The following is a 22,353-nucleotide window of genomic DNA, read 5'->3' on the forward strand; positions in this document are numbered from 1 at the left end:
GTGATCTATTATTTGAAATCCCCTAGGATGGGGGGTCAACTACCTCCCAAAGCAACCATCATCAAAAGAGAGAAAGGAGGAGGCAGCAAACTACCTATGTAAAACCACCAAACTACATAACTACCTAACAAACTACATAACTGTATAACCTACTTAGAAAGTAGTTAACTATGTAGGAAGAATAGTAGCAGATATGATGCTCAGATTTGAGACAAAATCCAAGGAAAGAGCCAGAACTAAAAATCTATATAGACCTGAAGTCAAGAGTACCTTAGTTCAACATTTTCCTCAGATACTTATTAGCTGTGTGACCCTAAACAAGTGACTTTAACTTTTCCTACCTTCAATTTTTCATTCATAATAATCTATAATAATACCTTTCTTTCAGGATTGTTGTTCAAGATTAAATGAGATAGTAGGTGACATATAACATAAAGGTCTTTGTAAACTCTGAAATGCTTTAATAAATGTTAGTTCTATATAGCTTCTGTAGCTAAATAGCTAAGTACTACTATGCAAATGACTTAATCTTTCAATCCCCTCTAGCAATTGTGATTAATTATAGAGAAATTGCTAGTTTACATTGGGAGTGAGAATTTCTACATTGGAATTTTCTTACCAAAAAATTATATATATATATATATATAGTTGCTATAATTTCAGATCTGGAAGGTACCTTTGAAACCATCTTTTATAATCTGTACATGAAAAGGAGTTTCCTCAACAGTTCTCCAATAAGTGATCTATTACTTGAAATCCCCTAGGATAGGGTTGTCAACTACCTCCCACGGCAACCCATTCTACCTTTGGAGAACTCTAATCCCTAGGAAGTATTTACTCTTGAATTTATACTTGAATCTAAATCTACTGCTTTGCAATCTTCACCACTGTCCTTGGTTAATAGACTTTGGGGGACCTGGGTCTTAATGCTGATCCCATGTAGTAATATTAGTACTTTGGGAGCTGTGAAAACAAAGGTCTAGCAGATGAGTACATGTTGCACTGTCTTGAACCCTTATACTTTGTTGGAAAAGAGAATATTCAGGAAGAAGCCAAAGCAAATAGGAAGTGTGTAAGGGTGGAGTGTGTTAGTAGTGGTAGTGAGCCCCTGTTATCCTCATCTATATAACGCCCCTTCAGATACTTGAAAAAACTATCCTGTATCAAGTTTTTGTTTTTTTCCCAAGTCTGAATAGTTTTAATTTCTTTATCTGATCCTTTTACAATCTTTTGTTTGTTTTTTTTTTAATTTTCAGTTCAAAATTTGTTCCTTCCATTGACTTCCCACCCTTGCCTGTTGAGAAGTATTATGAAGCCATTATACAGATGAAGTCATGCAAAACATATTTCCACATTAGCTATATTAAAACAAACAAACAAAAAAAGAGTATAAGATATGTATCAATCTGCCTTCTTGAGCCCATCAGTTCTCCATCTAGAAATGGATAACATTTTTCATCATGAGTCCTTTGGAATTGTTGTGGATTGTTGTATTGATCAGTTAAGTTTTTCTCTGTTACTGCATGTGTTGTTCTCCTGAATCTGCTCCCTTCACTTTATCAATTCATATCCAGATTTTTCTGAAACCATCCCCTTCATCATTTCTTATAGCATAATAATATTCCATCACATATATCATAAATTTTATGATCCTGTGATGATTAAAAAGATTCAAAGCATAGTTTCTAGGTAATCATTTTATTAATAAGGCCAGTAAGTTATTAATAACAAAATGGTCATTTGGTTGTCTGTCTTAAACCAAAGACAATCCTGGCTTCAGATTCACAGTTTATATATCCTTCAAAACAGTAGGTAATCCACCAAATAGCAATCAAATCTATTTGATTAACATAATAGAAAGTGAGTTATATTAAAATGAAGGGTTAAGTGTCTCTTGGATAGGGAATGTGTCTTTATACCAGACTACCCATAGTTTTAGGCTATCAATTCAAAGAATGTATACCTCATCTTAACCTGAGCAAAACACAATAGCTTCTGCCAGATTGGGACCTTGAGTAAGAAAATGAGCCCAATCTCATCATCAGCAATGTTCTTAAGAACTGAATTTAAAGTCAGGGCTTTAGAAAAAGGGTCAGGGTCTGAATTTCCACCTCACTTATTGGTCATTAATAATAATTTCTCATAATCCTTTTATGATTTTAGGTCTTGATTCCCACAATCATTTGTCATCCTCCTGTAGACATGATCCAGTTTATCAGTGTTCTTTCTAAAATATGCTCAGGACTGAACACAAAATTTCAGATGTGACTTGACCAAGAAGAGTAAAAATGACCATCACTCAATTCTTAGCACTATGCCCCATGCTACCTGATAGCAGTCTACTTTGACACCTAGACAGGAGATTATACTTTGGAGATTATAAACCTTTTAGTTTTGGAATGCATTAGATTTCCTGTATCTAGGTTGGCTTCAGCCTTGTTTCACTTTACTCCATCTTTTTATTAGCCACTTTGCCACCTTATATATCTCTGTACTCCTCCCCATCTCTGCTCCTGTTTTCCAGTAACATGCCTTAATTATGAGGAATGTTAATCAAATGAATATTGATACTACTACTGAAAAGAGTGTTAGTCTACTTACTGTTCTGCCCCTCATTGCAACTTTCTGAACCAAAATTCCCTTCCCTGGCCACCACTCTTGTGGAAGTATTATCTCCCTTATCTTATCTAAATAAAAGACTCCATGATATTAGGGACATTTTTTGCCTTTGTATTTGAATCCCCAACACTTATCAGAATTCTTGGCATTTAGGAACTTCATGAATTCATTAGCTTTTTTATTATAGTCCAGAACTTGAAACAAGGTGCTAAGTCAGTGGAATTGATAGAGGCAATGGTTATTGAGTGTGGCTCTTAACAGTTCTCTAGTTCAGTACATGTACTTAGTACTTATTATAATTCTACAAGATTCACACCTTTGATTAGAGAGGATATAAGCTGGAACAAACTCAGTCAGAATGAGAACGAGGGAAGACAAGAGAAGTGGTGGCAGGCTGTTCTCCTTTGCTACTCTACAGAAACCAAAAGGTCTCCAGAAAAACTAGCCAAGCCCAAATGAAGGACACAAGACTATGAAGGAGACAATAAAAAATTTGGACTTTTAACTCCTGGCTACTCGTGTGGTGATTATTGAACTAAAAAAAAGGCTGCCTCCAGAGACTCCAAAAAAACCTCAACTGAGAATATTACATTTTAGAAAAGAATATTACATACCTTTTTTTGTCTTCTGTGTGTCATTGTTGACACATTAAGGTCTGAGTCTGCTTGAACTGCCAGGATTTTGTGTGTGTGTGTGTGTGTGTGTGTGTGTGTGTGTGTGTTCTTTTTTCTTTCATAGGAACTTTTTCTATCTATGCTTCTTCCATTTCGTGCTTCATACAGTTGCTTTTTGGAACATAGTTATAGGACTTCACATTTATATATGTCTACAGTTAATATTAGATTTGGTACAAATCATCCAACATAACCAGCTATATCTCCCAGCATATGTCATCCTATAAATCTAGTAATATGCCAACCAGGGATGCTTACCCTAAGCCAGGCTGGTTAGGCTGTTTTTTTCTTTAAAAGTCTTAAGATTTTCCTCAAGATTTGGATTAGCTTAGGGGAGCTAACTTGCATAAAGAAAAGGAGAGTAGGGTTAAGATACTTTTTCTACCACATGTATATGTAACAGCTAGCACTTATATAGCTTTTTAACATTTGCAAAATGTTTTACAAATATCTCATTTTCTCACAATAACCCTTGGAGGTAGGGACTGTTATTATCCTAATTTGATGAGGAAACTGAGACAAATAGTAGTTATTTTCCCAGTCTTATAGCTAGTATCTGAGGATTTTGAATTCAGGTCTTCCTGATTCCAAATCAAGCATTCCATCCAAGTGCACTACTTAGCTGCTTACAAAAATCCATACAATTCATTGATAAAAATATTGAATAGTGAACAGTGAAGGCATATTACTGGGATACTCCAGTAGAGTGCTCCCTGTTTTTAATCTATTAATGCTTATTCTTTGGTTTCCATAGTTCTGTCCCCTTCTAAATCCACCAAACTATCATATCACATTTTTCTTTCTTGCCCATTAAGACAGGAAAGAGGTGATAAGGGCCTATTAGGATTCTAGCAGTAACAAGTTGTGAATGTAGAATTGCCCAGACTTGTTTAACTGATTGATTTTTCCTTTTTCCTTCAACTCAAATCCAATGGGTTGCTGGGAAAATGGAGGTTTCATTAACGGAAATTAGAAATTTGGGAATAGAGATATGCTTAGCTGGGCAAAGATGATGGATTATAGAATTTCAGATTTAAAAGAGACTTCTGTGGCCATCTAGTCCAACCTATATATAAATAGAGTCCTTACTATAACTTAACCAAGATCTCCACAGAAAATAAATATATCTCTTGAAGCACCCAGCTTATTTCAGTTTTGGATACCTCTAATTGTTAGAAAGTTTTTCCTAAATTGATCTTTTCACTCTTCTAGGTCCAAACAGAACAAATCAAACCCCTCATTTACATGACCACCCTTAAAATACTAATCAGCAATCATGTCCCTCTTGAGTTTTTTGATGACTATATCGAACATAAAAATTCCTTCAATCAATCCTCATATGTTATAAACTTGAGCCTAAACCATCCTAATTGCTAACCTTTGTATACTCTCTAGATCATTAATGACCCTCGAATTTAACACAGTATTCCAGATGAAGTTTGATAAGGGCAAAGTACAGTGAAACTATCACCCACCTCCTAATTTCTGTAGGATTTGCCTCCTTTTAAAAAAATATAAAACTTTATATTTTCAAAACACATAGTTTTCAACCATTCTCCCTTGCAAAACCTTGTGTTCCAAATTTTTTCTTCCTCCCTTCCCTCCATTTCCTCCTCTAGATGGCAAGTGATCCAATATATGTTAAATATATGTAATTATTCTATGCATATTTCTATAATTATCATACTGCACAAGAACAAATCAGATCAAAAAGGAAAACAATGAGAAAGAAAACAAAATGTAAGCAAACAACAACAAAAAAAGTAAAAATACTGTTATGATCCATTCTCAGTCTCCACAGTCCTCTCTCTGGGTGCAGATGGCTCTCTTACCTTAACTTATTCAACCATTCTCCAACTGATGAATTTGCCTGCTCTTAATGTACTCCAAAGTCATGTTAATTTTTTGGGCTAGCATAATACAATGATTACCATATCGAGTTTGCAATCCACTAAAATCCCCAGATCTTTTTCAAAACAATTGTTAATCTATTAATGTTTTCCCAGTCTTATGGTTGTGAAATTGATTTTTTTGTAACCAAGAACAAGACTTTACTTTTATCCATATTAAATTAAGTATAGTTGATTTAATTATTACTTTATTATTGGATATTGCTTCCAGTTTTTTTCCAATCACAAATAAAGCTGCTATGAAAAGGCGGTACTTCAGATTTATTTTAATTTGTATTTCTCTAATCAATAGTGATTTAGATAATATTTTCATGTAACTGTTAATTTGATTTCTTTGTTGGAAAACTTGCCAATTCATAATTTTGACTATTAATCATATATGAATCATATATGAAAAACAAATAGCTCTTTTTATTTTTGGCAATACTTTTAGATCATGTCCATGCCAGTTGTTTTAAAAAACTTGAAAGATTGTTACATGGAAAGGTTAGATTTATTCTGCTTTGCTCCAGTGAGTAAACCTAGGGCATATGGATTAAAATTAGATTTGTTTTATTTTTTAAATGTATAACATTCATTAAAAAATCAGTTCCATATTCTTAATATTTTTTTAAATGAGGCATTTGGGGTTAGGTGACTTGCCCAGGGTCACACAGCTTATATGTTGAGTATCTGAGACTGGATTTAAACTCAGGTCCATCTGACTCTAAGGTTAGTACTTTATCCACTGTGCCCCCCCCCCTCCAAAATTCATTCTTCTGCCTGTCTCCTGTCCATTGAGAAGGCAAATTATATATGTGAAGTTATGCCAAACATTTCCATATTCGCTATGTTAGTTAAAAAAAAAAAAACAATAAAAATCAAGAAGCATAAGTGGAAAACACATGCTTCAGCCTCTGTATCCAAAGGTCATCAGACATTTTTCTGAAGGTGGATTGCATTTTTAAAATTCCTTTGGAATTGGATAATTTCATTGATCAAAGTGGATCATTGTTACAATTTTGTTGTTACTAAGCATGATATTCTTTTGATTCTGCTCACTTTTCTTTGCATCATTTCATATAAATCTTCCCATGTTTTTCTGAAACCATTCTTCTCATTATTTATTTCTCATAATACAGTAGTATTCTATCACAATTATATACCACAACATGTTCAGCTGTTCCTCAGTTGTTGAGGATTTCCTCCATTTCCAATTCTTTGCCATTGCAAAAAGAACTGCTATAAACATTTTTTTGAATTCTTTCTCCCTTTTCTTTGATATCTTTGGGATAATACCTAATCGTGAAACTGCTGAGTCAAAGGATATGTAGATAGTTCCAAATTGTTCTTCAGAATGGTTAAACTAGTACAATTCTATCAACAGAACATTAGTCTGTTTTCTCCCATCCTTTCCAGTGTTTATCATTTTACTTTTCTGTCTGAAGTGGTACTTCAGATTTGTTTTAATTTGCATTTCTCTAATCAATAGTGATTTAGATAATATTTTCATGTAACTGTTAATTTGATTTCTTTGTTGGAAAACTTGCCAATTCATAATTTTGACTATTAATCAGAAAATGGCTCTTATTTTTAAAATTTTCATTTAAAATTTCAATTCTCTATTTTTAAAAATTGAGACTTTTATTAGAGAAATTTGCTGTAATTTCTACTCCCCTCTCATTTTCCTCCCTCCCTCCTAATCTTGCTGCATTGGTTTTGTTTACAGAAAAACTTTTTAATTTTATATAATCAAGATTATCCATTACTTCCTACAATCCTCTTTATATCTTGTTTGGTCATAAACTCTTATCAATACTTCTGACTAGTAAAATTTTCCATATTCCTCCAATTTGCATATATCACATCACTTTTTATGTCTAAATCATATGCTATGTATGGGTAAAAATTAGAGGAAGGCAAGTTTTACTCACCTGACAGAAAATTTAGTGAAAATGTCCAACTAGCCAAACATATAATGAGCTGCCTCAAAAGTACTGAGTTCCCTGTCACTTAGAGATAGATAAGTGAAGCCAGGTGATAAGTGAAATCAAGAATATTTCATATTGGATTCATATTTTGGTTTGTAGTTGGTACCAGATCTAAAATTCTATCATATATATATATATATATATATATATATATATATATATATATATCTTTTTTTTTCTTTTTAAGAGGGAGGAGATAGGAGTATCTGTGTGGTATGGACCTATCTGTATAGTCATATGTGAAGAGTGTTTTTATGTTATATATGAGTTTCAATATCTGTGTATGTGCACCCAGATTCCTCTTGTACCAAATCTCTTCCTCCTTGTTGATCTGTACATTAAGAATGAGCATATAGCTTCTCTCTGCTCTGAAGGAAAACAGTCAGCATGCCATGGAACCGAGCTGTTTTTCTTTCCTTAGTAATTCTAGGTAAAAGGAACCTTTGTTTTCTCTCCTACTTTTACCCTTTCTTTCCCTCCTCTTTTCCAACACTGTTTAATATATTCTGTTTTACAGATACACACCTCAGTTATTAACTGAAGAAAAGAGCTCTGAAATGGTAAGCTCTGATTTCTCATCTGAGGCTAACCTGCTAAAGAACAAGATAATTTCTTTTCTTAAGGAGAAAAGATACCTATCTCAATTCCATTTCATTTACCTCAATTTGGCAACTACTAGGAATTTCAGGTAAGAATCTAACTCTTAGGCATTCTTGATTTATTCTCATAGCTTCCAGTCACCTTCTTCATTTGACCTCCTCTTTTTTGCTCAATGTCCTAAATCCTGCCCTTCCCATTTTCTTTTTTTGTCCTTTTCCTACAAATCTTTCATCCTATCCTTATCTGACGTTCTTTTCTTGGCCTGGAATCCTAGAATTAGAAATTACTCTAGAGGTCATTTAGTCCAGTCTTCCCTTCTAGTTCAAAAATTCTCTTTGTTAATATTTATTCTGCTTGTTTGAGCAATTCCATTAACTTATCTCCAAAGGCAGCTTTTTCCATTTTTGGACAATTCTAATTGTTAATTCATTCTTTCTTGTATTGAACTAAAAACTTCCTCTGTGTAACTTTCCATTTATTGGGCCTAGTTCTGTTCTGTGGCTCCTTCCTTCTTCATCCCAATATTTCTAGACCAATTTTTCCTTTTTGTATATCCTTTCTGATGCTTTTTTTGGGGGATCATTTCTAAGCATGAATCTTCTTTTGTCTCCTCCTTCTTCAGCTAGGAAAACTGTGCCATGGAAGACATTTAATTCATATAGGATTTAGAAGAGCAGCATGTCACCATGTTCTTCTGAACTTACTTTACTTTGTCAATGTTCTTCCTAAAATATAACACTCAGAGTTGATTGTAATACTTAGATTTGTCCTGAGCAATGTGAAGTCAAGTAGGATTGAACATTTCTTGTTCAGTTCCACATGCTAATTAAACATTGGATTTTGTTTGTTTGCCATATTGTCTTGTTGACTTGTTTAAACACATAATTCAACAAATCCCAAGAACTGTTTTGTAATCATGCCTCTTATAGCAGTTATTGATGGAACTATTTTTAAAGTTAAGTGCAGGTCTTTTAATATAACCCCATTAGGTCATATAGGTGGTGCAATAGAGAGCTGGGCCTGGCATCAGGAAGAACTGAATGTAAATATGGCCCCAAACACATTTACTAATTATGTGAAATTGAGCAAGTCATTTAACTTCTGTTTGCCTTAGTTCCTTATCTCTAATGAAGTATCCTCTAAATGAGGATAATCATAGCACTTCCTGCAATGGAGGCGAAGATCAACTGAAATAATATTGGTAAAGTACGTAGTAGCACAATGACACATAACCAACACTTGTTCTCTTACCTTCATTAAATTCTCTTTGATTAGATAAAGTTAATCATTCTAGGCTCTAGAAATCTATTTCAATCTTGATTCAGTCATCCAACTGTATCTTGTTCCCATAAATGCAACATTGTCTGATTTAATAAACATGTATTCTAAGTATTAACATAATTGATAAACATGCTGAATGGAATAGGACCAAAAGTATATATCATGCTGTTAGATCTCTCCATCACTACTCTTTGTATGTGGTTGTGCTACAAATCCACATCATCCCATCTTCTTCACTGCTTCTTGCTTGCAAGAATATCATAAGATACCTTGTCAGGTACCTTTTTAAAATTCAGTTATATTATCATTTTCCTGATTAATCTACTAGTCAAGTAACCCTATAGGTTCGTTCGCATAAGTTGTTCTTAGTGAATCCATGCCACTGATTGTGATTTCTACTTCTAAGTACTCCCAGACTTATCAATCAATAAATCACTTTAAGAGTTTACCAGACATCTATAGCTAGTAGTTTCCAATGGAGGGGGAATCTTGGGCTTTTTCCACTTATTTGACAGCTTTCTTTCTTCATGATTTCTCAGCAATTACCAATACCAATATCATATTCTTGTTATTTGTGTGAGCCAGAGACTAAGATTCATTTGAAGTGATACTTATCTCTTGATCTTATCTCTTTTGAACTGCATTTGGTTTAAGTTCTTTCCTGTTTGAAGATTATGTCTTTTTCCTATTTCTCTTTTCTCCTCTCATCCTCTCCCCCTATCTTCTACCCTGTTACTTCCCACCTCCTTCTCTGTCTTCTTTTCCTAAACAATATAACTTAATTGTTAGGGTGGAGGGTATGTTTTCGTGTTCATTGATTAAAACACTTTTTGTAGGCCATATTGCCTGACAGTGGTGCCAAAGAGACGGGCAAATCCAGAGCACTTCATTTTTTCTCCTTTTGGAATCCTGCATGTACATCCTGTGGAAGGCAGTGAGTTTATAACCCTGGGGGTCTGGCACCGGCATGCCATGCTCTGGCAAAAACTCCAAAACATCTCTTTCTTCAAGAATTATCTTTTGAGGAAGGCCTTTACTTGGTGAGCTGAAGTGATTGGGAATGCATGAATGAAGCAGCAGTAGAGAGATGGCAGGAGGTGGGAGAAAGAATGGAAAAGGTGGGTGAGGGAACAGGTTATGGGGAAGTGAGATTGTGAGCATTGCTGCAGACTACAGGAGACTTCAGTGATAATGAGCAAATTCTGGGGTTAGAGTTAGAGTCAAAGAAGGGGGCAAATGAAGAAAATTCTGACTGATCCTTTATCTAAAGCTGGAGGAAGAATGTTAAAAGGCAGGTGCTTCAGAAACGCCAGGATTTCCTGAGGAACTACCTGTTCTTTGCGATACCCCACTTTGGGGTTTGTCTGCTTCATATTAACAGGTAAGATTGTGACTCTTTATTCCTTGAAATCTTTTTCTCTCTTCTCCTCATCAGCCCTCTATCCTCACTACCCAAGTGACAAAATGCCACATTCTCTATAGCTTTTTTCTTGCTTTAAGCAGGATTCAGATGTTCTGGACAATGTGTGAGGAGCAGAAGACAAGTCTAGCTGTATCCTGCGGTCCAGATCCCTTATGTCAGTCCTTTTTCACTTTATAGTCCCCTCCTTTCTTTTGTGTTTCTAAGATATCTATCTTCTTTTTAGGGTTTTGTTTAATTTTATAGATAGCTTTGGTTAAATCTTTCTAGGCTAGTCCTCATTATTGGGTCCTTCAAGATTGACTAGTAGATCCTGACGAGAGCATGAGAAATAGATTTCCTGGCAGACTCTTATAACTCAGGTCTCTCATCTTTTAGTCCATTATTTTCTCCCCACTCAGATGCCCGAATATTACCCTTTCTTCTTAGTTGGTTCAGTTCTTCTCTCTTGGCTCCTAGCTGACCCAATACATGTCATTCCTTCCCATCTACCACATAGTCATTTAATATGAAGTAAACAGATAGTGATTTCCTGATCACAAGATCTTCAGAAATGATATTTACAGGGAAGGGAATTCTTCCTTTTTCCTTTATCCCTGATTTTTCCAATCCGTCTTCTTAGATTTGCTATCCTAGATTTCCTATTTCCTTTATTCTCCTGCCTTTTTGAGCTTTTACCACAAATCATATCACATCCTAATATTTCTTAAAAGAAGATCTATCCTAACTCCTTCTCCTGAAAACCTGAGGGCACAGCTAGGAAGTGTTAAGTGTCTGAGTTCAGATTTGAACCCGGGTCCTCCTGAATTCAAGGCTGGTGCTCTATCCACTGCACCACCTAGGTGCCCCTGAGGCTATCATTCTTGAAGATCAGCTGCTTATGAGAGCCAAAAATGCTACATGCCTACTAGGTTGGGTCAGATCTTCCTCGGCTATCCTATTCTCCTTAAAGGAAAATGCTAAGAGGACTGATAGAAGGAGCCAGAGAATATAGTAACCCATTCAGGGAAAAAAAAAAAAAAAAGATAAAAACAAGGGATGGAATGATTAGGATGTGAGATGATTTGTGGTAAACAAAAACAAAAACAAAAAAAAAACCCTCAAGGCAATTTACTTACCAAAACTTTGGTTCTAGAACCAGAATGCCTCTGAAGTTTAAAAATGATTTTATGACTCCTTCCCAAAAAAATAAAAATAAAAATAAATAAACAGTTCATACAAGAGAAATTGACAGTATAAACCAGATTATTTGGGAGGTAATTCAGTTACCTAGATCAAGCAAGAGAAGAAGATTTTTTTCTGATTTCTTAGAAGCTGCCAAAAACCTAAGACATAATTAGACTTAGGAAGGGGTACAGAAATTCTACTGGTACAATTTCTTATGGATATTCAGAGAAGGAAAATGGAAAGTCCACAAATGGCTCCTGTCCCTTTGTATAGGGGACCCACAAGAAATTTTGATCTTAATAATCTATGGGCCTTTCCTCACAGGTTTTTGCAAGAACTACATTCTGTTTCCTGGCTGCCCCAGGAGGAAAATCGATGTTATACACTAATTGAGCTGCAACGGACCCTGTATAAGATGAATAGAGGGGCCTTGAAGGTGTTGCGACGTTATCTCCGCCTCTCTGCAGCTGTCCTCAAGTTGGTAGGCTTTCTAATCCCAAATAGATATCTCAAAACTATTCATCCTCTGTCCCCAAGGATTGAAGATAATATAGCATTGATATAGTGATTTATGGTTTGCAAAATGCTTTATAGAAATACCTCATTTTAGCTTCATAATAACCCAGGAACATAGGTGCTATTATTACTCCCTTTTTATAGATGACAAAACTTGGTCTTGTTCTGGCCTAGCCTGTTGCCCCTTACCAAAATGCTATTGGGCAAATCTTTGTGCAACTTGCTGGGGAGAAACTTTGATGAAGCGCTTATCATGGACAGGCTTTGACTCAGACTGAGGAGAGAAGGGAGCTACAAAAAACAACTGATTGCTACCCTTTTTCACTACTCCTCTATCCCTTTGGTTACCAGTTCACTCAAATGTCATTCTCTTGCCTTCCATCTCCAATTCCAAAGTCTCATCTACTCTTTGAGTATGCAAATGTTCTTTTAAAAAGTAATTTATTATGTACTTTAAGCAGAGATAAAACCAGTCAATCATACACATAAAATGATTTAAGTTTAAAAATGAAATTCTACATAAAAATCCATAGTAGCCTATTCATTACTCCCCTCTATCCCATTGTGTTCTTTTTGTCCACTGGTGTTTGTATTTGTATATGTTTAATATATCTCAAATGTCTTATACCTTAAAACTGCATTGCAAGTATAGTTTTTTTGTATAAATTTTTTTAATTATAATTTTTCTCAATTACATATTTTTATCATTTAATTTTTAATGGTCAAATGGGCAGTTTTATTTATTTGTTTTTGATTAAATTTTCAAGTTCTGAATTCTCTTCCTCATTCCTTCCTCACCCCACACTAAAGAAGGCCACCATTTTTCACAGATATATATATATATATATATATATATATATATATATATATACATATATATGTATATATAACTCTTTTCATCTATTTATCCACGTAAACCATATGATGCATACTTTTATTTATCAGTTTCTATAAGTCCTTTGGAACTTATATTTGATAAGGTCTAAGATCATTATATTTCTTGAGAATAGCTAAGTCATTCATAGTTGATTATCAAACAATGTTGCTGTTAAAACTGTATAAATGAGGGGCAGCTAGGTGGCGCAGTGGATAGAGCACCAGCCTTGGATTCAGGAGGACCCGAGTTCAGATCTGGTCTCAGACACTTAACACTTCTAGCTGTGTGACCCTGGGCAAGTCACTTAACCCCAGCCTCAGGAAAAAAACCACAAAAAACAAAAAACAAACAAACAAACAAAAAAAAAATCTGTAAATGTTTTCTTGGTTCTGGTCATTTAACTTTGTATTAGTTCATCTAAATCTTGTCAAGTTTTTCTGAAATTCTCCTTGTCATTTCTTATAGCACAATAAATAGTATTTCATCACAATCATAGATCACAACTTATTTAGCTGTTTTCCAAATAATGGTCACCCCCTCAATCTCCAATTCTCTGGTGCCTTTTTTTTTTTTTTTTTTTTTTTTTTTTTTTTTCTGAAGCCACCCTTCCCTTCTCTGGAGGGAAAAAAGAATCTGGGGCCTTCTGACAGTATTATTCTTTTGTTACTACTTTTGAGTATTTTTAGATCTATCTTCCTCTTTCCTTATTTTAATAGACCACAAAATCTAATGCCAGCTTATTTTGTCTTGATTGCAGCCACTTAAGAGTTCTGTCACTTCTACAATTTAAATTTTTTTTGAAAACCAAACTATCATACTTTGTATTAATATAAATTCTCTTCTCCTTAATAATGCAGAATTTCTTGTAAAAAGTAAGTTTATGCACTTAATTTTAAGTAGCAACACAGATAATAAATATGTTTATAGTTCCATAAAGTGGAAAATTAATTTTCTATATAAAAATCCATAACAACTCATTAATTACAACTTCTGTATTCCCATCAATTGTTCTTGTCTGTTTCTAAGTGTATTATGTATATATAGATATAGATACTTATCTATAGATCTATATCTATTTATATATACATATATATATACATGGAAATATATTTCTTCCTTATAGCTAATTTGTTGACTGTTATTTTGGTTTTAGTTTTTTTTCTTTGAATTACTTTATAAACTTTTCAAATTTGTTCATATTATTCATACTTGTAATTTTTTATTGTGTTATACTATTCCATTGTATTGATAGACCATGATTAAAAAGTTTCATTAATTTTTGAACATTTTAGTTGTTTCTAGTTCATGGAGTGATGTGGTGACTAGTGCTTGAACCTCATCTTCTGTTTAAGCAGGTGGAACCATGGATATATAATATCACTTAGAAGTGCTGTGTCCTACTATTTTTTTCTGGAAATCTTATCTATCTAGGATTATGACTTAACCAATTCTTTTAGGAGATACCCAGCTTAGCTTTTCCACTCTTTCTTGTCAACATATTATTAGAAGATTGTTATTTTAGTAAACAGTTCAACTGGATTAGACATAAGATTAATAAAAACAGAAATGTTTATTTCATGTAATATAGACTATATTTTCTATTCAGTTCCCACAAGCAGTTTCCCTTTTTAGGCTTGCATCATTTTCTTTCATCTCTCAGTGACATGATGGGATTAAATTATGAGATTTAACCCAAAGTTTTGTTTTATTTTAGACTTCCTATCTCCCAGTGACATGGCAACTGGATAGATGCAATTTCATAATTAATTTAGAAAGCACTATAGAAACCTACCAGATTCTTAGAGACCTATGCATATGCATATGGACAAATAGCAAGAGAATTATGGCTCCAGGGTCTTGGTAATTCTGCTCCAGAATCCAGAACATGTACTTCATGTTATTCCTGCAATCCCATTAATAAAATAGGGTGGGGTTCAAGTGCCAACAAAGTTAATGCTTAAATAGTGCTTCTTGTTTATGGATCTAATGCTAAAAGTTACAGGGAACAAAGGTAGCCCTTGCTGCCCATATGTCTTTCCCATACTCTGTTTCTTTTCCTTTCTTATATTCCTATGTGTGATGTCTACTGAATAAGAGTTGTTCCTAAAGTCCACCAATCAAATCCAATGTTAATATCATGCTATCATAAAGCCTCTTATAATTTCTCAAATAAAATTTACCTTTCTAGGGTTTTTTTTGACTCTTAAAATTTTAAAGATCTTATTCAACTGTTCTTTATATCAGAAATCCTTAACTGTGTTCTTCCATTAAAAGTCTGTTTTTTCCCTTGTAGGAACTTTGAAGAGTAAATTATTCTCATTTTGTAAACCTATATCTCTTATCTTTTATAATATTGAATTTCAGGATTACCTTTCATCTGAAGCTGTCAGGTTTTGAGTGACTCTACATGATACATAATATGCATGTATAACAGCATTTATAGTAAAAATACCACTATACAGCCTCTTCCTATGACTATCCAAAGCACATGTGGAGGCCTGTATTGCCAGTTCCATGGTCTTAACTGCCATCCTACTTAAAGTAGGAGGCTGGTTCTTTGGTTCCTTAATTATTCTTATCATTTTTCCCCCTTGGCTGCTTGCAGTTGTTTTGTTGTTGTTGTTTGTTTGCTTGTTTTTCCATTTTGAGGGTTTCTTTTAGGAGGTGGAGCAAGACTTTGTTTTTCTTCTTTTGCTTTCTAATTCTGAGAGTAATTCTAATTCTGGGGTAGTTTTCACCTGTGTTTTTCTTGAAATACAGTGCTTAGGCTTTTTAAAACATATCCATAACTTTCAAGGAGTCCTTGATGATTCTTAGATTATCTGTCCTTTTTTACCTGTTTTCCAGCTAAGTTGTCTTTGGTAGAAGATAGCTTATGTTTTCTTCTGTTTTTAAAATCTTTTCATTTTTTTTTAAGTTTTTTGTTGTTGTTGTTGTTGTTGTTGTTGTTGTCTCATGGAACCATTCATTTTTTCTTTGAAATATTCTAATTTTTATGGAATCTGCTATTTTTGGCAAAAATTTGCCATTTGACTGTGTGTGTGTGTGTGTGTGTGTGTGTGTGTGTGTGTGTTTGTGTGTGGTATGTGTGTTAGGTTTCTTACTAAGTACTAATGAGATAATGAGATATTAGGTTCTTACTAAGTGTTAAGTCGGTACTTAACAATTCTCTAGTTCTGGTCTTTACTAGGAGTTTAACCCCTTTGAATTCCTGGGGAGGAGCTTGCGTGGCTTAGGAGGAGCAAGTTCATTGGTTGAAGTAATTCTTCCCAGAAGCCCTTGTGTTATCCCACACCCATTCTCTGGGAGGATAAAAGAGGGCAGCACTCGAGAAATAGAGAGTCTTGTCTGGACCAGACTTGATGTGGCTCTCCAGAGGAAGAAGAAGTCACTACTCAGGACCAGAGTTGGCGGCAACTGTCTGGAGACAAGGGCTCTCTACAGGAAGAAGAATCTGTCTGAGAGATTTGAGTTGACACAGTAGATCTCCTCCCAGAGAGCGATCGGCAGTCTCTGGAGACAACAGAACTTTACAATGTGTACACAGACCATGTAGGTTATATATGTCTGTATGAATTGTCTAAATGTGGTGTGTGAAAGGTGTTGATAATTACCTTTGGAATCTTGCCTCCCTTTCCAAGGGAGATCACAGATTACAATTTCTGCCTTGAGAGGAGCAGAAGAACGACCTTTAACGTGAATCCTCTACTCTTTAGTCTTTGAGAAGAGTATTGGCCTAGAATGATATCAATCTGCTGTGTCCCCTTCTCTCCTCCCCACTTTTGACAATTGCTTGTCTACAGGTAAGATTTAAGTTCAAAACAAAAAGCCACTTCCCTTGTAGTTCCTAAAGAAGGAGAGTTACCTTAAATATATCCATAGACTTAACTTCTTAATATGAAATGTTAGTTATATTAGAGATTTTCATAGACAGTTAATAGGTATCAAAACATATAGCAAACAGAACTCAGAAAATTTATATAGATTAGAATTAACAGAGAATATAGAGTGAATGAGCTTTTTAGATTAAAGTGAGATGAGATTTCAACTCAAACAAGAGAAAGATCCTGATCTTTCATCCAAAGGAAAATTCTCTATAATCAGGAAAGCTTGAAATGAGGAACTTATTGAGGAGTTTTCTTCCCTATGTCTGTCATTTCCAGAGACTGTTTCTCTCCATATATTCACAATTGGTCCCCAAAAGACTAATTTTTGGAACCTAATATATCCTTTTGATAAATATCTCCTCTCTAAAATTCTGGCACCTAAACTGCTTTTTCACATAGACATGTGATTTGCATAATTAAAGTTATGCCTATAAAGCAACATGAAAATATACCGTACTTGGAAGCCTGATTATACCAGTTTCTCTTTTAAGGTATTTATTTATTCTCACTATTTCACTCTTTGTTTGTTTTTTCTTCAGAGATTTTATTTAATTTCTTTATGTCTAGCATAATTTCTTTTAGGTATTTCCATAGTCCTTGTGGAAAATTTACTTTTTCCTTTGCAATTAATAATTGAGTTATTTTCTCCTTCTAGATTGCATTTTTGTATATTAAAATTCTTTATAGCAGCCTATATCTTCCCTTTATTCATCTCTTTTAGGTTTTTATTGGGGCTTTTTACCAGAGCCAGACTCTCTGCCTTCTTTGGTACTTTTGAGTGATGTGGTCAGCTCTTTTTGTTCTTAGTTCTAATCTCTTACCTCTCCAGATTAGGTCCCCTTGAATTTTTGAGGTTCAAAATGCTCCATCTTCAGGGTCCTTTGTGTTTTCAGGGGTTCCAGGGAATTGAATCTGTGTTTCTGGATGAGTGCTGCTGTACCTCTAGACCGGTTACTTGGAAGCCCTGCAGCTTCCAAGATGCTCTTTGTGGATCCCTTGTCCTCCAACAGATTTATCAAGGAAATTCTTCACTCCAACTGGGGAGAGAGAATCTTATCATCAATATGTGTGTCTGGTCCATCTCATGACATGTTAAGAACCTGCTGGATTGTTTGCTTATGTTGGCAGGTGCCTTGCTGACAGCCTTCTTTCCTATTGCCTCAGGCTTTCTGGCTGATAGTTTCTTTCTTTTCTTTTCTTTTTTTTCCCCCTGAGGCTGGGGTTAAGTGACTTGCCCAGAGTCACACAGCTAGGAAGTGTTAAGTGTCTGAGATCAAATTTGAACTGGGGTCCTCCTGAATTTAGGGCTGGTGCTCTATCCACTGTGTCACCTAGCTGCCCCCCTGGCTGATAGTTTCTTGATCAATTTCCTAATCATTATTTGGTCTGATGATTTTGTTGTTGAGGCAATTGGGGTTACGTGACTTGCTGAGGGTCACACAGCTAGGAAATGCTACTGATGATTTAAATTTTTTTTTTGTTTGAGTAGATGTGGGGGAGCTGAGCTGCCTTTAATCTGCTTAGGCAAGCATTTTTGGCCAGAAGCCCCAGGTCTAGACATATAGCCCTTTACTACCTCCTGAGTTCAGTTTTTACATCATTAGCTACCTACTGAACATATCCAACTGATATCTTTTAAGCATCTCAAACTCAGCATGTCTAAGACAGAACTCATTATTTCTAGCTACTCACCCACAACTTGTATAAATTTCCCTTTTTCTTTTGTGGGCCCTGTCATCTCTTCACTCACTCAGGTTCACAACTTTAAGTTCATTTTAATTGCCTCATTGTTTTGTATCCTATATATACAATCAGCTGTAAAGTTTCCTTATTGGTTTCCTTGTTTTATGTCTAACTTCTCTCCAATATATTCTCTACAGTTGCAAAAGTAGTACTCCTAAATAACAAGTCTTACCATGGCACTTTCCCCTGCTCCCTGCTTCTTGAAATAAACTCCACTTATTACCTCTAGGATCAAATACTGATTGGCCTTATTCAGTATGCTTTCCTTTCTCTGATTTTTGTATCCCCAGAACGTAGGAAATGCTTCATGTATGTTCTGATTGTTTAATTGACTGAGGAGGGAAGGGGTATCATTGGTCACTTGTCTGAAAGTCTTCAAACTTGGATTTTTCCCAGCTGAGTTTTGGTTCTCTGTATCTGCTTAAAATAGCTAATTTCTTCAGATGAAGTTAGAACTTTTTTAGTCTCTTTTTAAAGAAGAAAAAAGAAACAAGGAAGAGCTATATATGTAATCCTCTCCTACTTTATCTTAGCCTCAATTGCTAGCTCACCAGTGATGGGTGTTTTCTCAGTCAAACTTGTTAAAGACCTTGGCTTGGAAAGGGCCAGGTCTCCCATTAGATCCAAGGCCATCTCCAGTCATCCTGATCTATATCTGTCTCTGGAGGGGAAAGTGAGGCAGGTGACCTTGCCTAGGCTTCCCTTTCTCTAAACCAATTTACTTGCATGCCATGGCATCCCCTTCCTAATGTCCTGGTTTTTGAGAATGAAGGACAAACAACAGTACTGTATTTGCTATGGAAAGCCCTTTACATGGATTCTTACCTGGCTTTCCAGTTTTACTCAGTATTACTTCTCTTCACCCAAATTGACCTTGTCCTTCACATAGTACATTCCATCTTCATGTCTTTACACAGGCTGGACTCCTTAAGTCCTCATCTCTCCCTTTTGGAATCCCGTTTCCTTTAAATGTTAGCTAGAGTGCCATCTTCTATATGGTTGGGAGAGAAGTAAGGAATGAAGGAGAATGAGAAAAGACTATTAGATTTGGCAATTAAGAGATGGTTGGTATTCTTGAAAAGTTTCAATTGAATGATGGAAGTTAGGTGAAGTTAGGATTACTAGAGGTTAAGGAGTGGATGAAAGGAAAGGAAGTAGAGGCAATGAATGTAGGTGTGTGGTTCCTTTTGTTTTTAGAAGTTTGAGGAAAGGAAGATCTAGACTAGAAGTTTGGAAGGATGGTAAGGTTAAGTGAAAGTTCATTCTCTTACTTCTCTTTCCCATTGGGCCTTGTTTTCTTCCCATCCCCTGCCCTGAAGCCATATTTTTGGTCTCACAGAGATAGGCAAACTTTAGAAATTGAGTTCAATACCCTGATTGACAGAGTAAATAAAACAAAACTTGATGACTAGATTTTTAGCTTTAGATAGATCTGTCCTTTTTTTCTTTCCCCTTCTAAAAGGTTGTTCTACTTCACATATTTTTGCTGCTTTGTATATAAATAGTCTGGACTTTGGGTTATGTTGGATCTATAACTGGGTTGGGTCTATGGCTGTGCTTTACTGTATTTCCATCTTCTGTGCCAGGTGCATGAAGACACATATCGCATGCGGCAGGGCCTGCAGGAGCGAGTGGAGAGTGTCTCTGAATACAGTTCAGCAAAGGGCTCCATGTATCGAAAATGGTTTCGTCGGCAGCAGCTAACACAGAAGCTGAATCGAGCTGAACTGTGGTGGCAACTTTTGGGGCGCTTTGCCTTCCTTGTTGACCTAATGACCTGTCAGAACCTCATCTCTATTTTGGAGAACGAGCTGGTCACGTTTGTTACTTGTGTCCTACAGGTAAGAGCAAGGCAGAGTAGTATGGGGTAAATACAAAGTTCAGGAAAACGGAGAAGGTTAACTCCCCAACGATTTTTGCTGGATATCCTCTCCAGGCTCCAAGGACAGTTGCCTTGCTGACAGGAACGTTGGCCTTTGATGAAGATGGAAAGCTACTCGTGGTGCCAAGTGCAGAGCAGATGGCCCATATTTTATCTGAGGGGTTGAAGACTGTGATGATCTCAACCCTAATGGTAACTGGACCAGGGATGGAGTTTCTGGGTCACAGTATCCGGGACAGATCTCTGCGAAGTTGTAGATATCAGTGTGGCCAGGCCCTATATTCCACCAAAATTCTGTGTGGTAGGAACTCTGTCCTAGCTGTAGCTCCTGCAGTCATCTATGCACCTGAAATATATTTCTGGGGGCCACCTTAATTCCCACCACCCTTCTGTCTTTTCTTATTTACCACCACCACCATCCCTTCAAAGTGCCCACTGCCCTTAGTCTAATGTTCATTATCCTTTCTGTTCTTATTTTCTGCATTTTCTCTGACATCCTCATTTGAAAGATCATGAAGTCTCCAGATCCTCAAACCCCTGTAAACCTTCTCCTAGACTCAGGTATGTAATAAAAAAGACACTTTCATTTTGGTCCTGGCTGAGGCCTGACCAACCTTGGAATGATGAGTAGTAGAAGGGGAAACCAGGGCATTGGAGGAATAGGGGGAAAGTGACATGAGAAGATTGCCTAGGATAGGAAGGGAACCTCTGTACCTTAGGTTATAATGGCTTAGCTCCTTCCTTGTGACTCCAGAAAAGAGTTTTATGGTTTTATGGAATTTGTGTTTAGTGTGGAGAGAGTCAATCCAAAGCCCTGAGAATAAATATTGAGCAAATATTGTGGGGTGCGGATAAAAGTGGCAGTGGAGAGAGTTTTTGAGAATTGTAATGTCAATTGTTCTCTGGGAGGTTTCTTTTCCGTATAATCTTTTCCTCTGTGAGCAGGGACATTTTCTCTTTGACTCAATTCAGACTGACATCCCAACTCAATGTCCCAGTCTAGACTGACTTCAGACTCAGTGTTGCCTTCTTTTATCCTCTAAGAGAATGGGCTTGTGAGAACTCAGGGGCTTGCGGGAAATACTTCAACCAATGAACTTGCTCCTTTTTTAAAGGTGTAAACTCCTTTAAATATGTAAACTCCTTTTCAGAAGTCTAAAGGTGTAAATTCCTTTTAAAGATTTGAACTAAAGGTGTGAATTCTGAGCTAGAGAATTGTTTAGATAATCTGAGTTATCACCTTGTAATCCTAACAGAGAATAGCTCATAAAAGTAGATATTAGTAATCTGATTTTATCTGGAGTTCAGTCTTAAGAGTTACTGTGATGCTCTTTTTACAATTTGGCTCTTGGGCTTCAGGTGTTGTATTCTCTTTGTCTCTGCCAATTATTTCTCATTGGGCCTTGTTTTCTTCCCCATCACCTACCCTGAAGCCAGATCACTGGTCTCACAGAGACCTGCAAACTTTAGAAATAGAGTTCAACATCCTTGGCAGATTTAAAAAAAAACAAAACAAACAAACAAACAAAAAAACAAAACAAAACAAAACAAAACAAAAAAAAAAAACTTGATGACTAAGCTTTTTAGCTCTAAATAAATCTGTTCCAGTTCAGTTAATGTCTTTAGTTCAATCTTGACTTGAATTTAAGGGTTTCTTCTGGACCAATGCTGAACTGGATTTTCTACTCTCTGGTGCTCATCTTCGTTACTTGGCTCCTGAAGGAGAAATACATTTTTTCTTTCTGGCTTCAGGTTGCTTGTATTGAACTAGTGCTTATTTCTGCCATCTCTTTCCTGGAAGTTTCTC

General features: G+C 35.7%; 1 protein-coding gene across 1 annotated transcript in view; it reads left to right on the forward strand.

The window, feature by feature from the left end:
- Positions 1–22,353, forward strand: part of DNHD1 (dynein heavy chain domain 1) — a 120,225-nt gene that overhangs the window by 15,950 nt on the left and 81,922 nt on the right. Inside the window, exons 5-11 of the mRNA XM_074302538.1 lie at positions 7,691–7,861; positions 9,891–10,094; positions 10,325–10,435; positions 11,966–12,122; positions 20,251–20,505; positions 20,601–20,738; positions 21,056–21,107. Coding sequence (XP_074158639.1) covers positions 7,691–7,861; positions 9,891–10,094; positions 10,325–10,435; positions 11,966–12,122; positions 20,251–20,505; positions 20,601–20,738; positions 21,056–21,107 — 1,088 coding nt within the window. The remainder of the gene's footprint in view (positions 1–7,690; positions 7,862–9,890; positions 10,095–10,324; positions 10,436–11,965; positions 12,123–20,250; positions 20,506–20,600; positions 20,739–21,055; positions 21,108–22,353) is intronic.

This window comes from Sminthopsis crassicaudata, chromosome 3, assembly GCF_048593235.1.
Source record: "Sminthopsis crassicaudata isolate SCR6 chromosome 3, ASM4859323v1, whole genome shotgun sequence".
Taxonomy (NCBI): domain Eukaryota; kingdom Metazoa; phylum Chordata; class Mammalia; order Dasyuromorphia; family Dasyuridae; genus Sminthopsis; species Sminthopsis crassicaudata.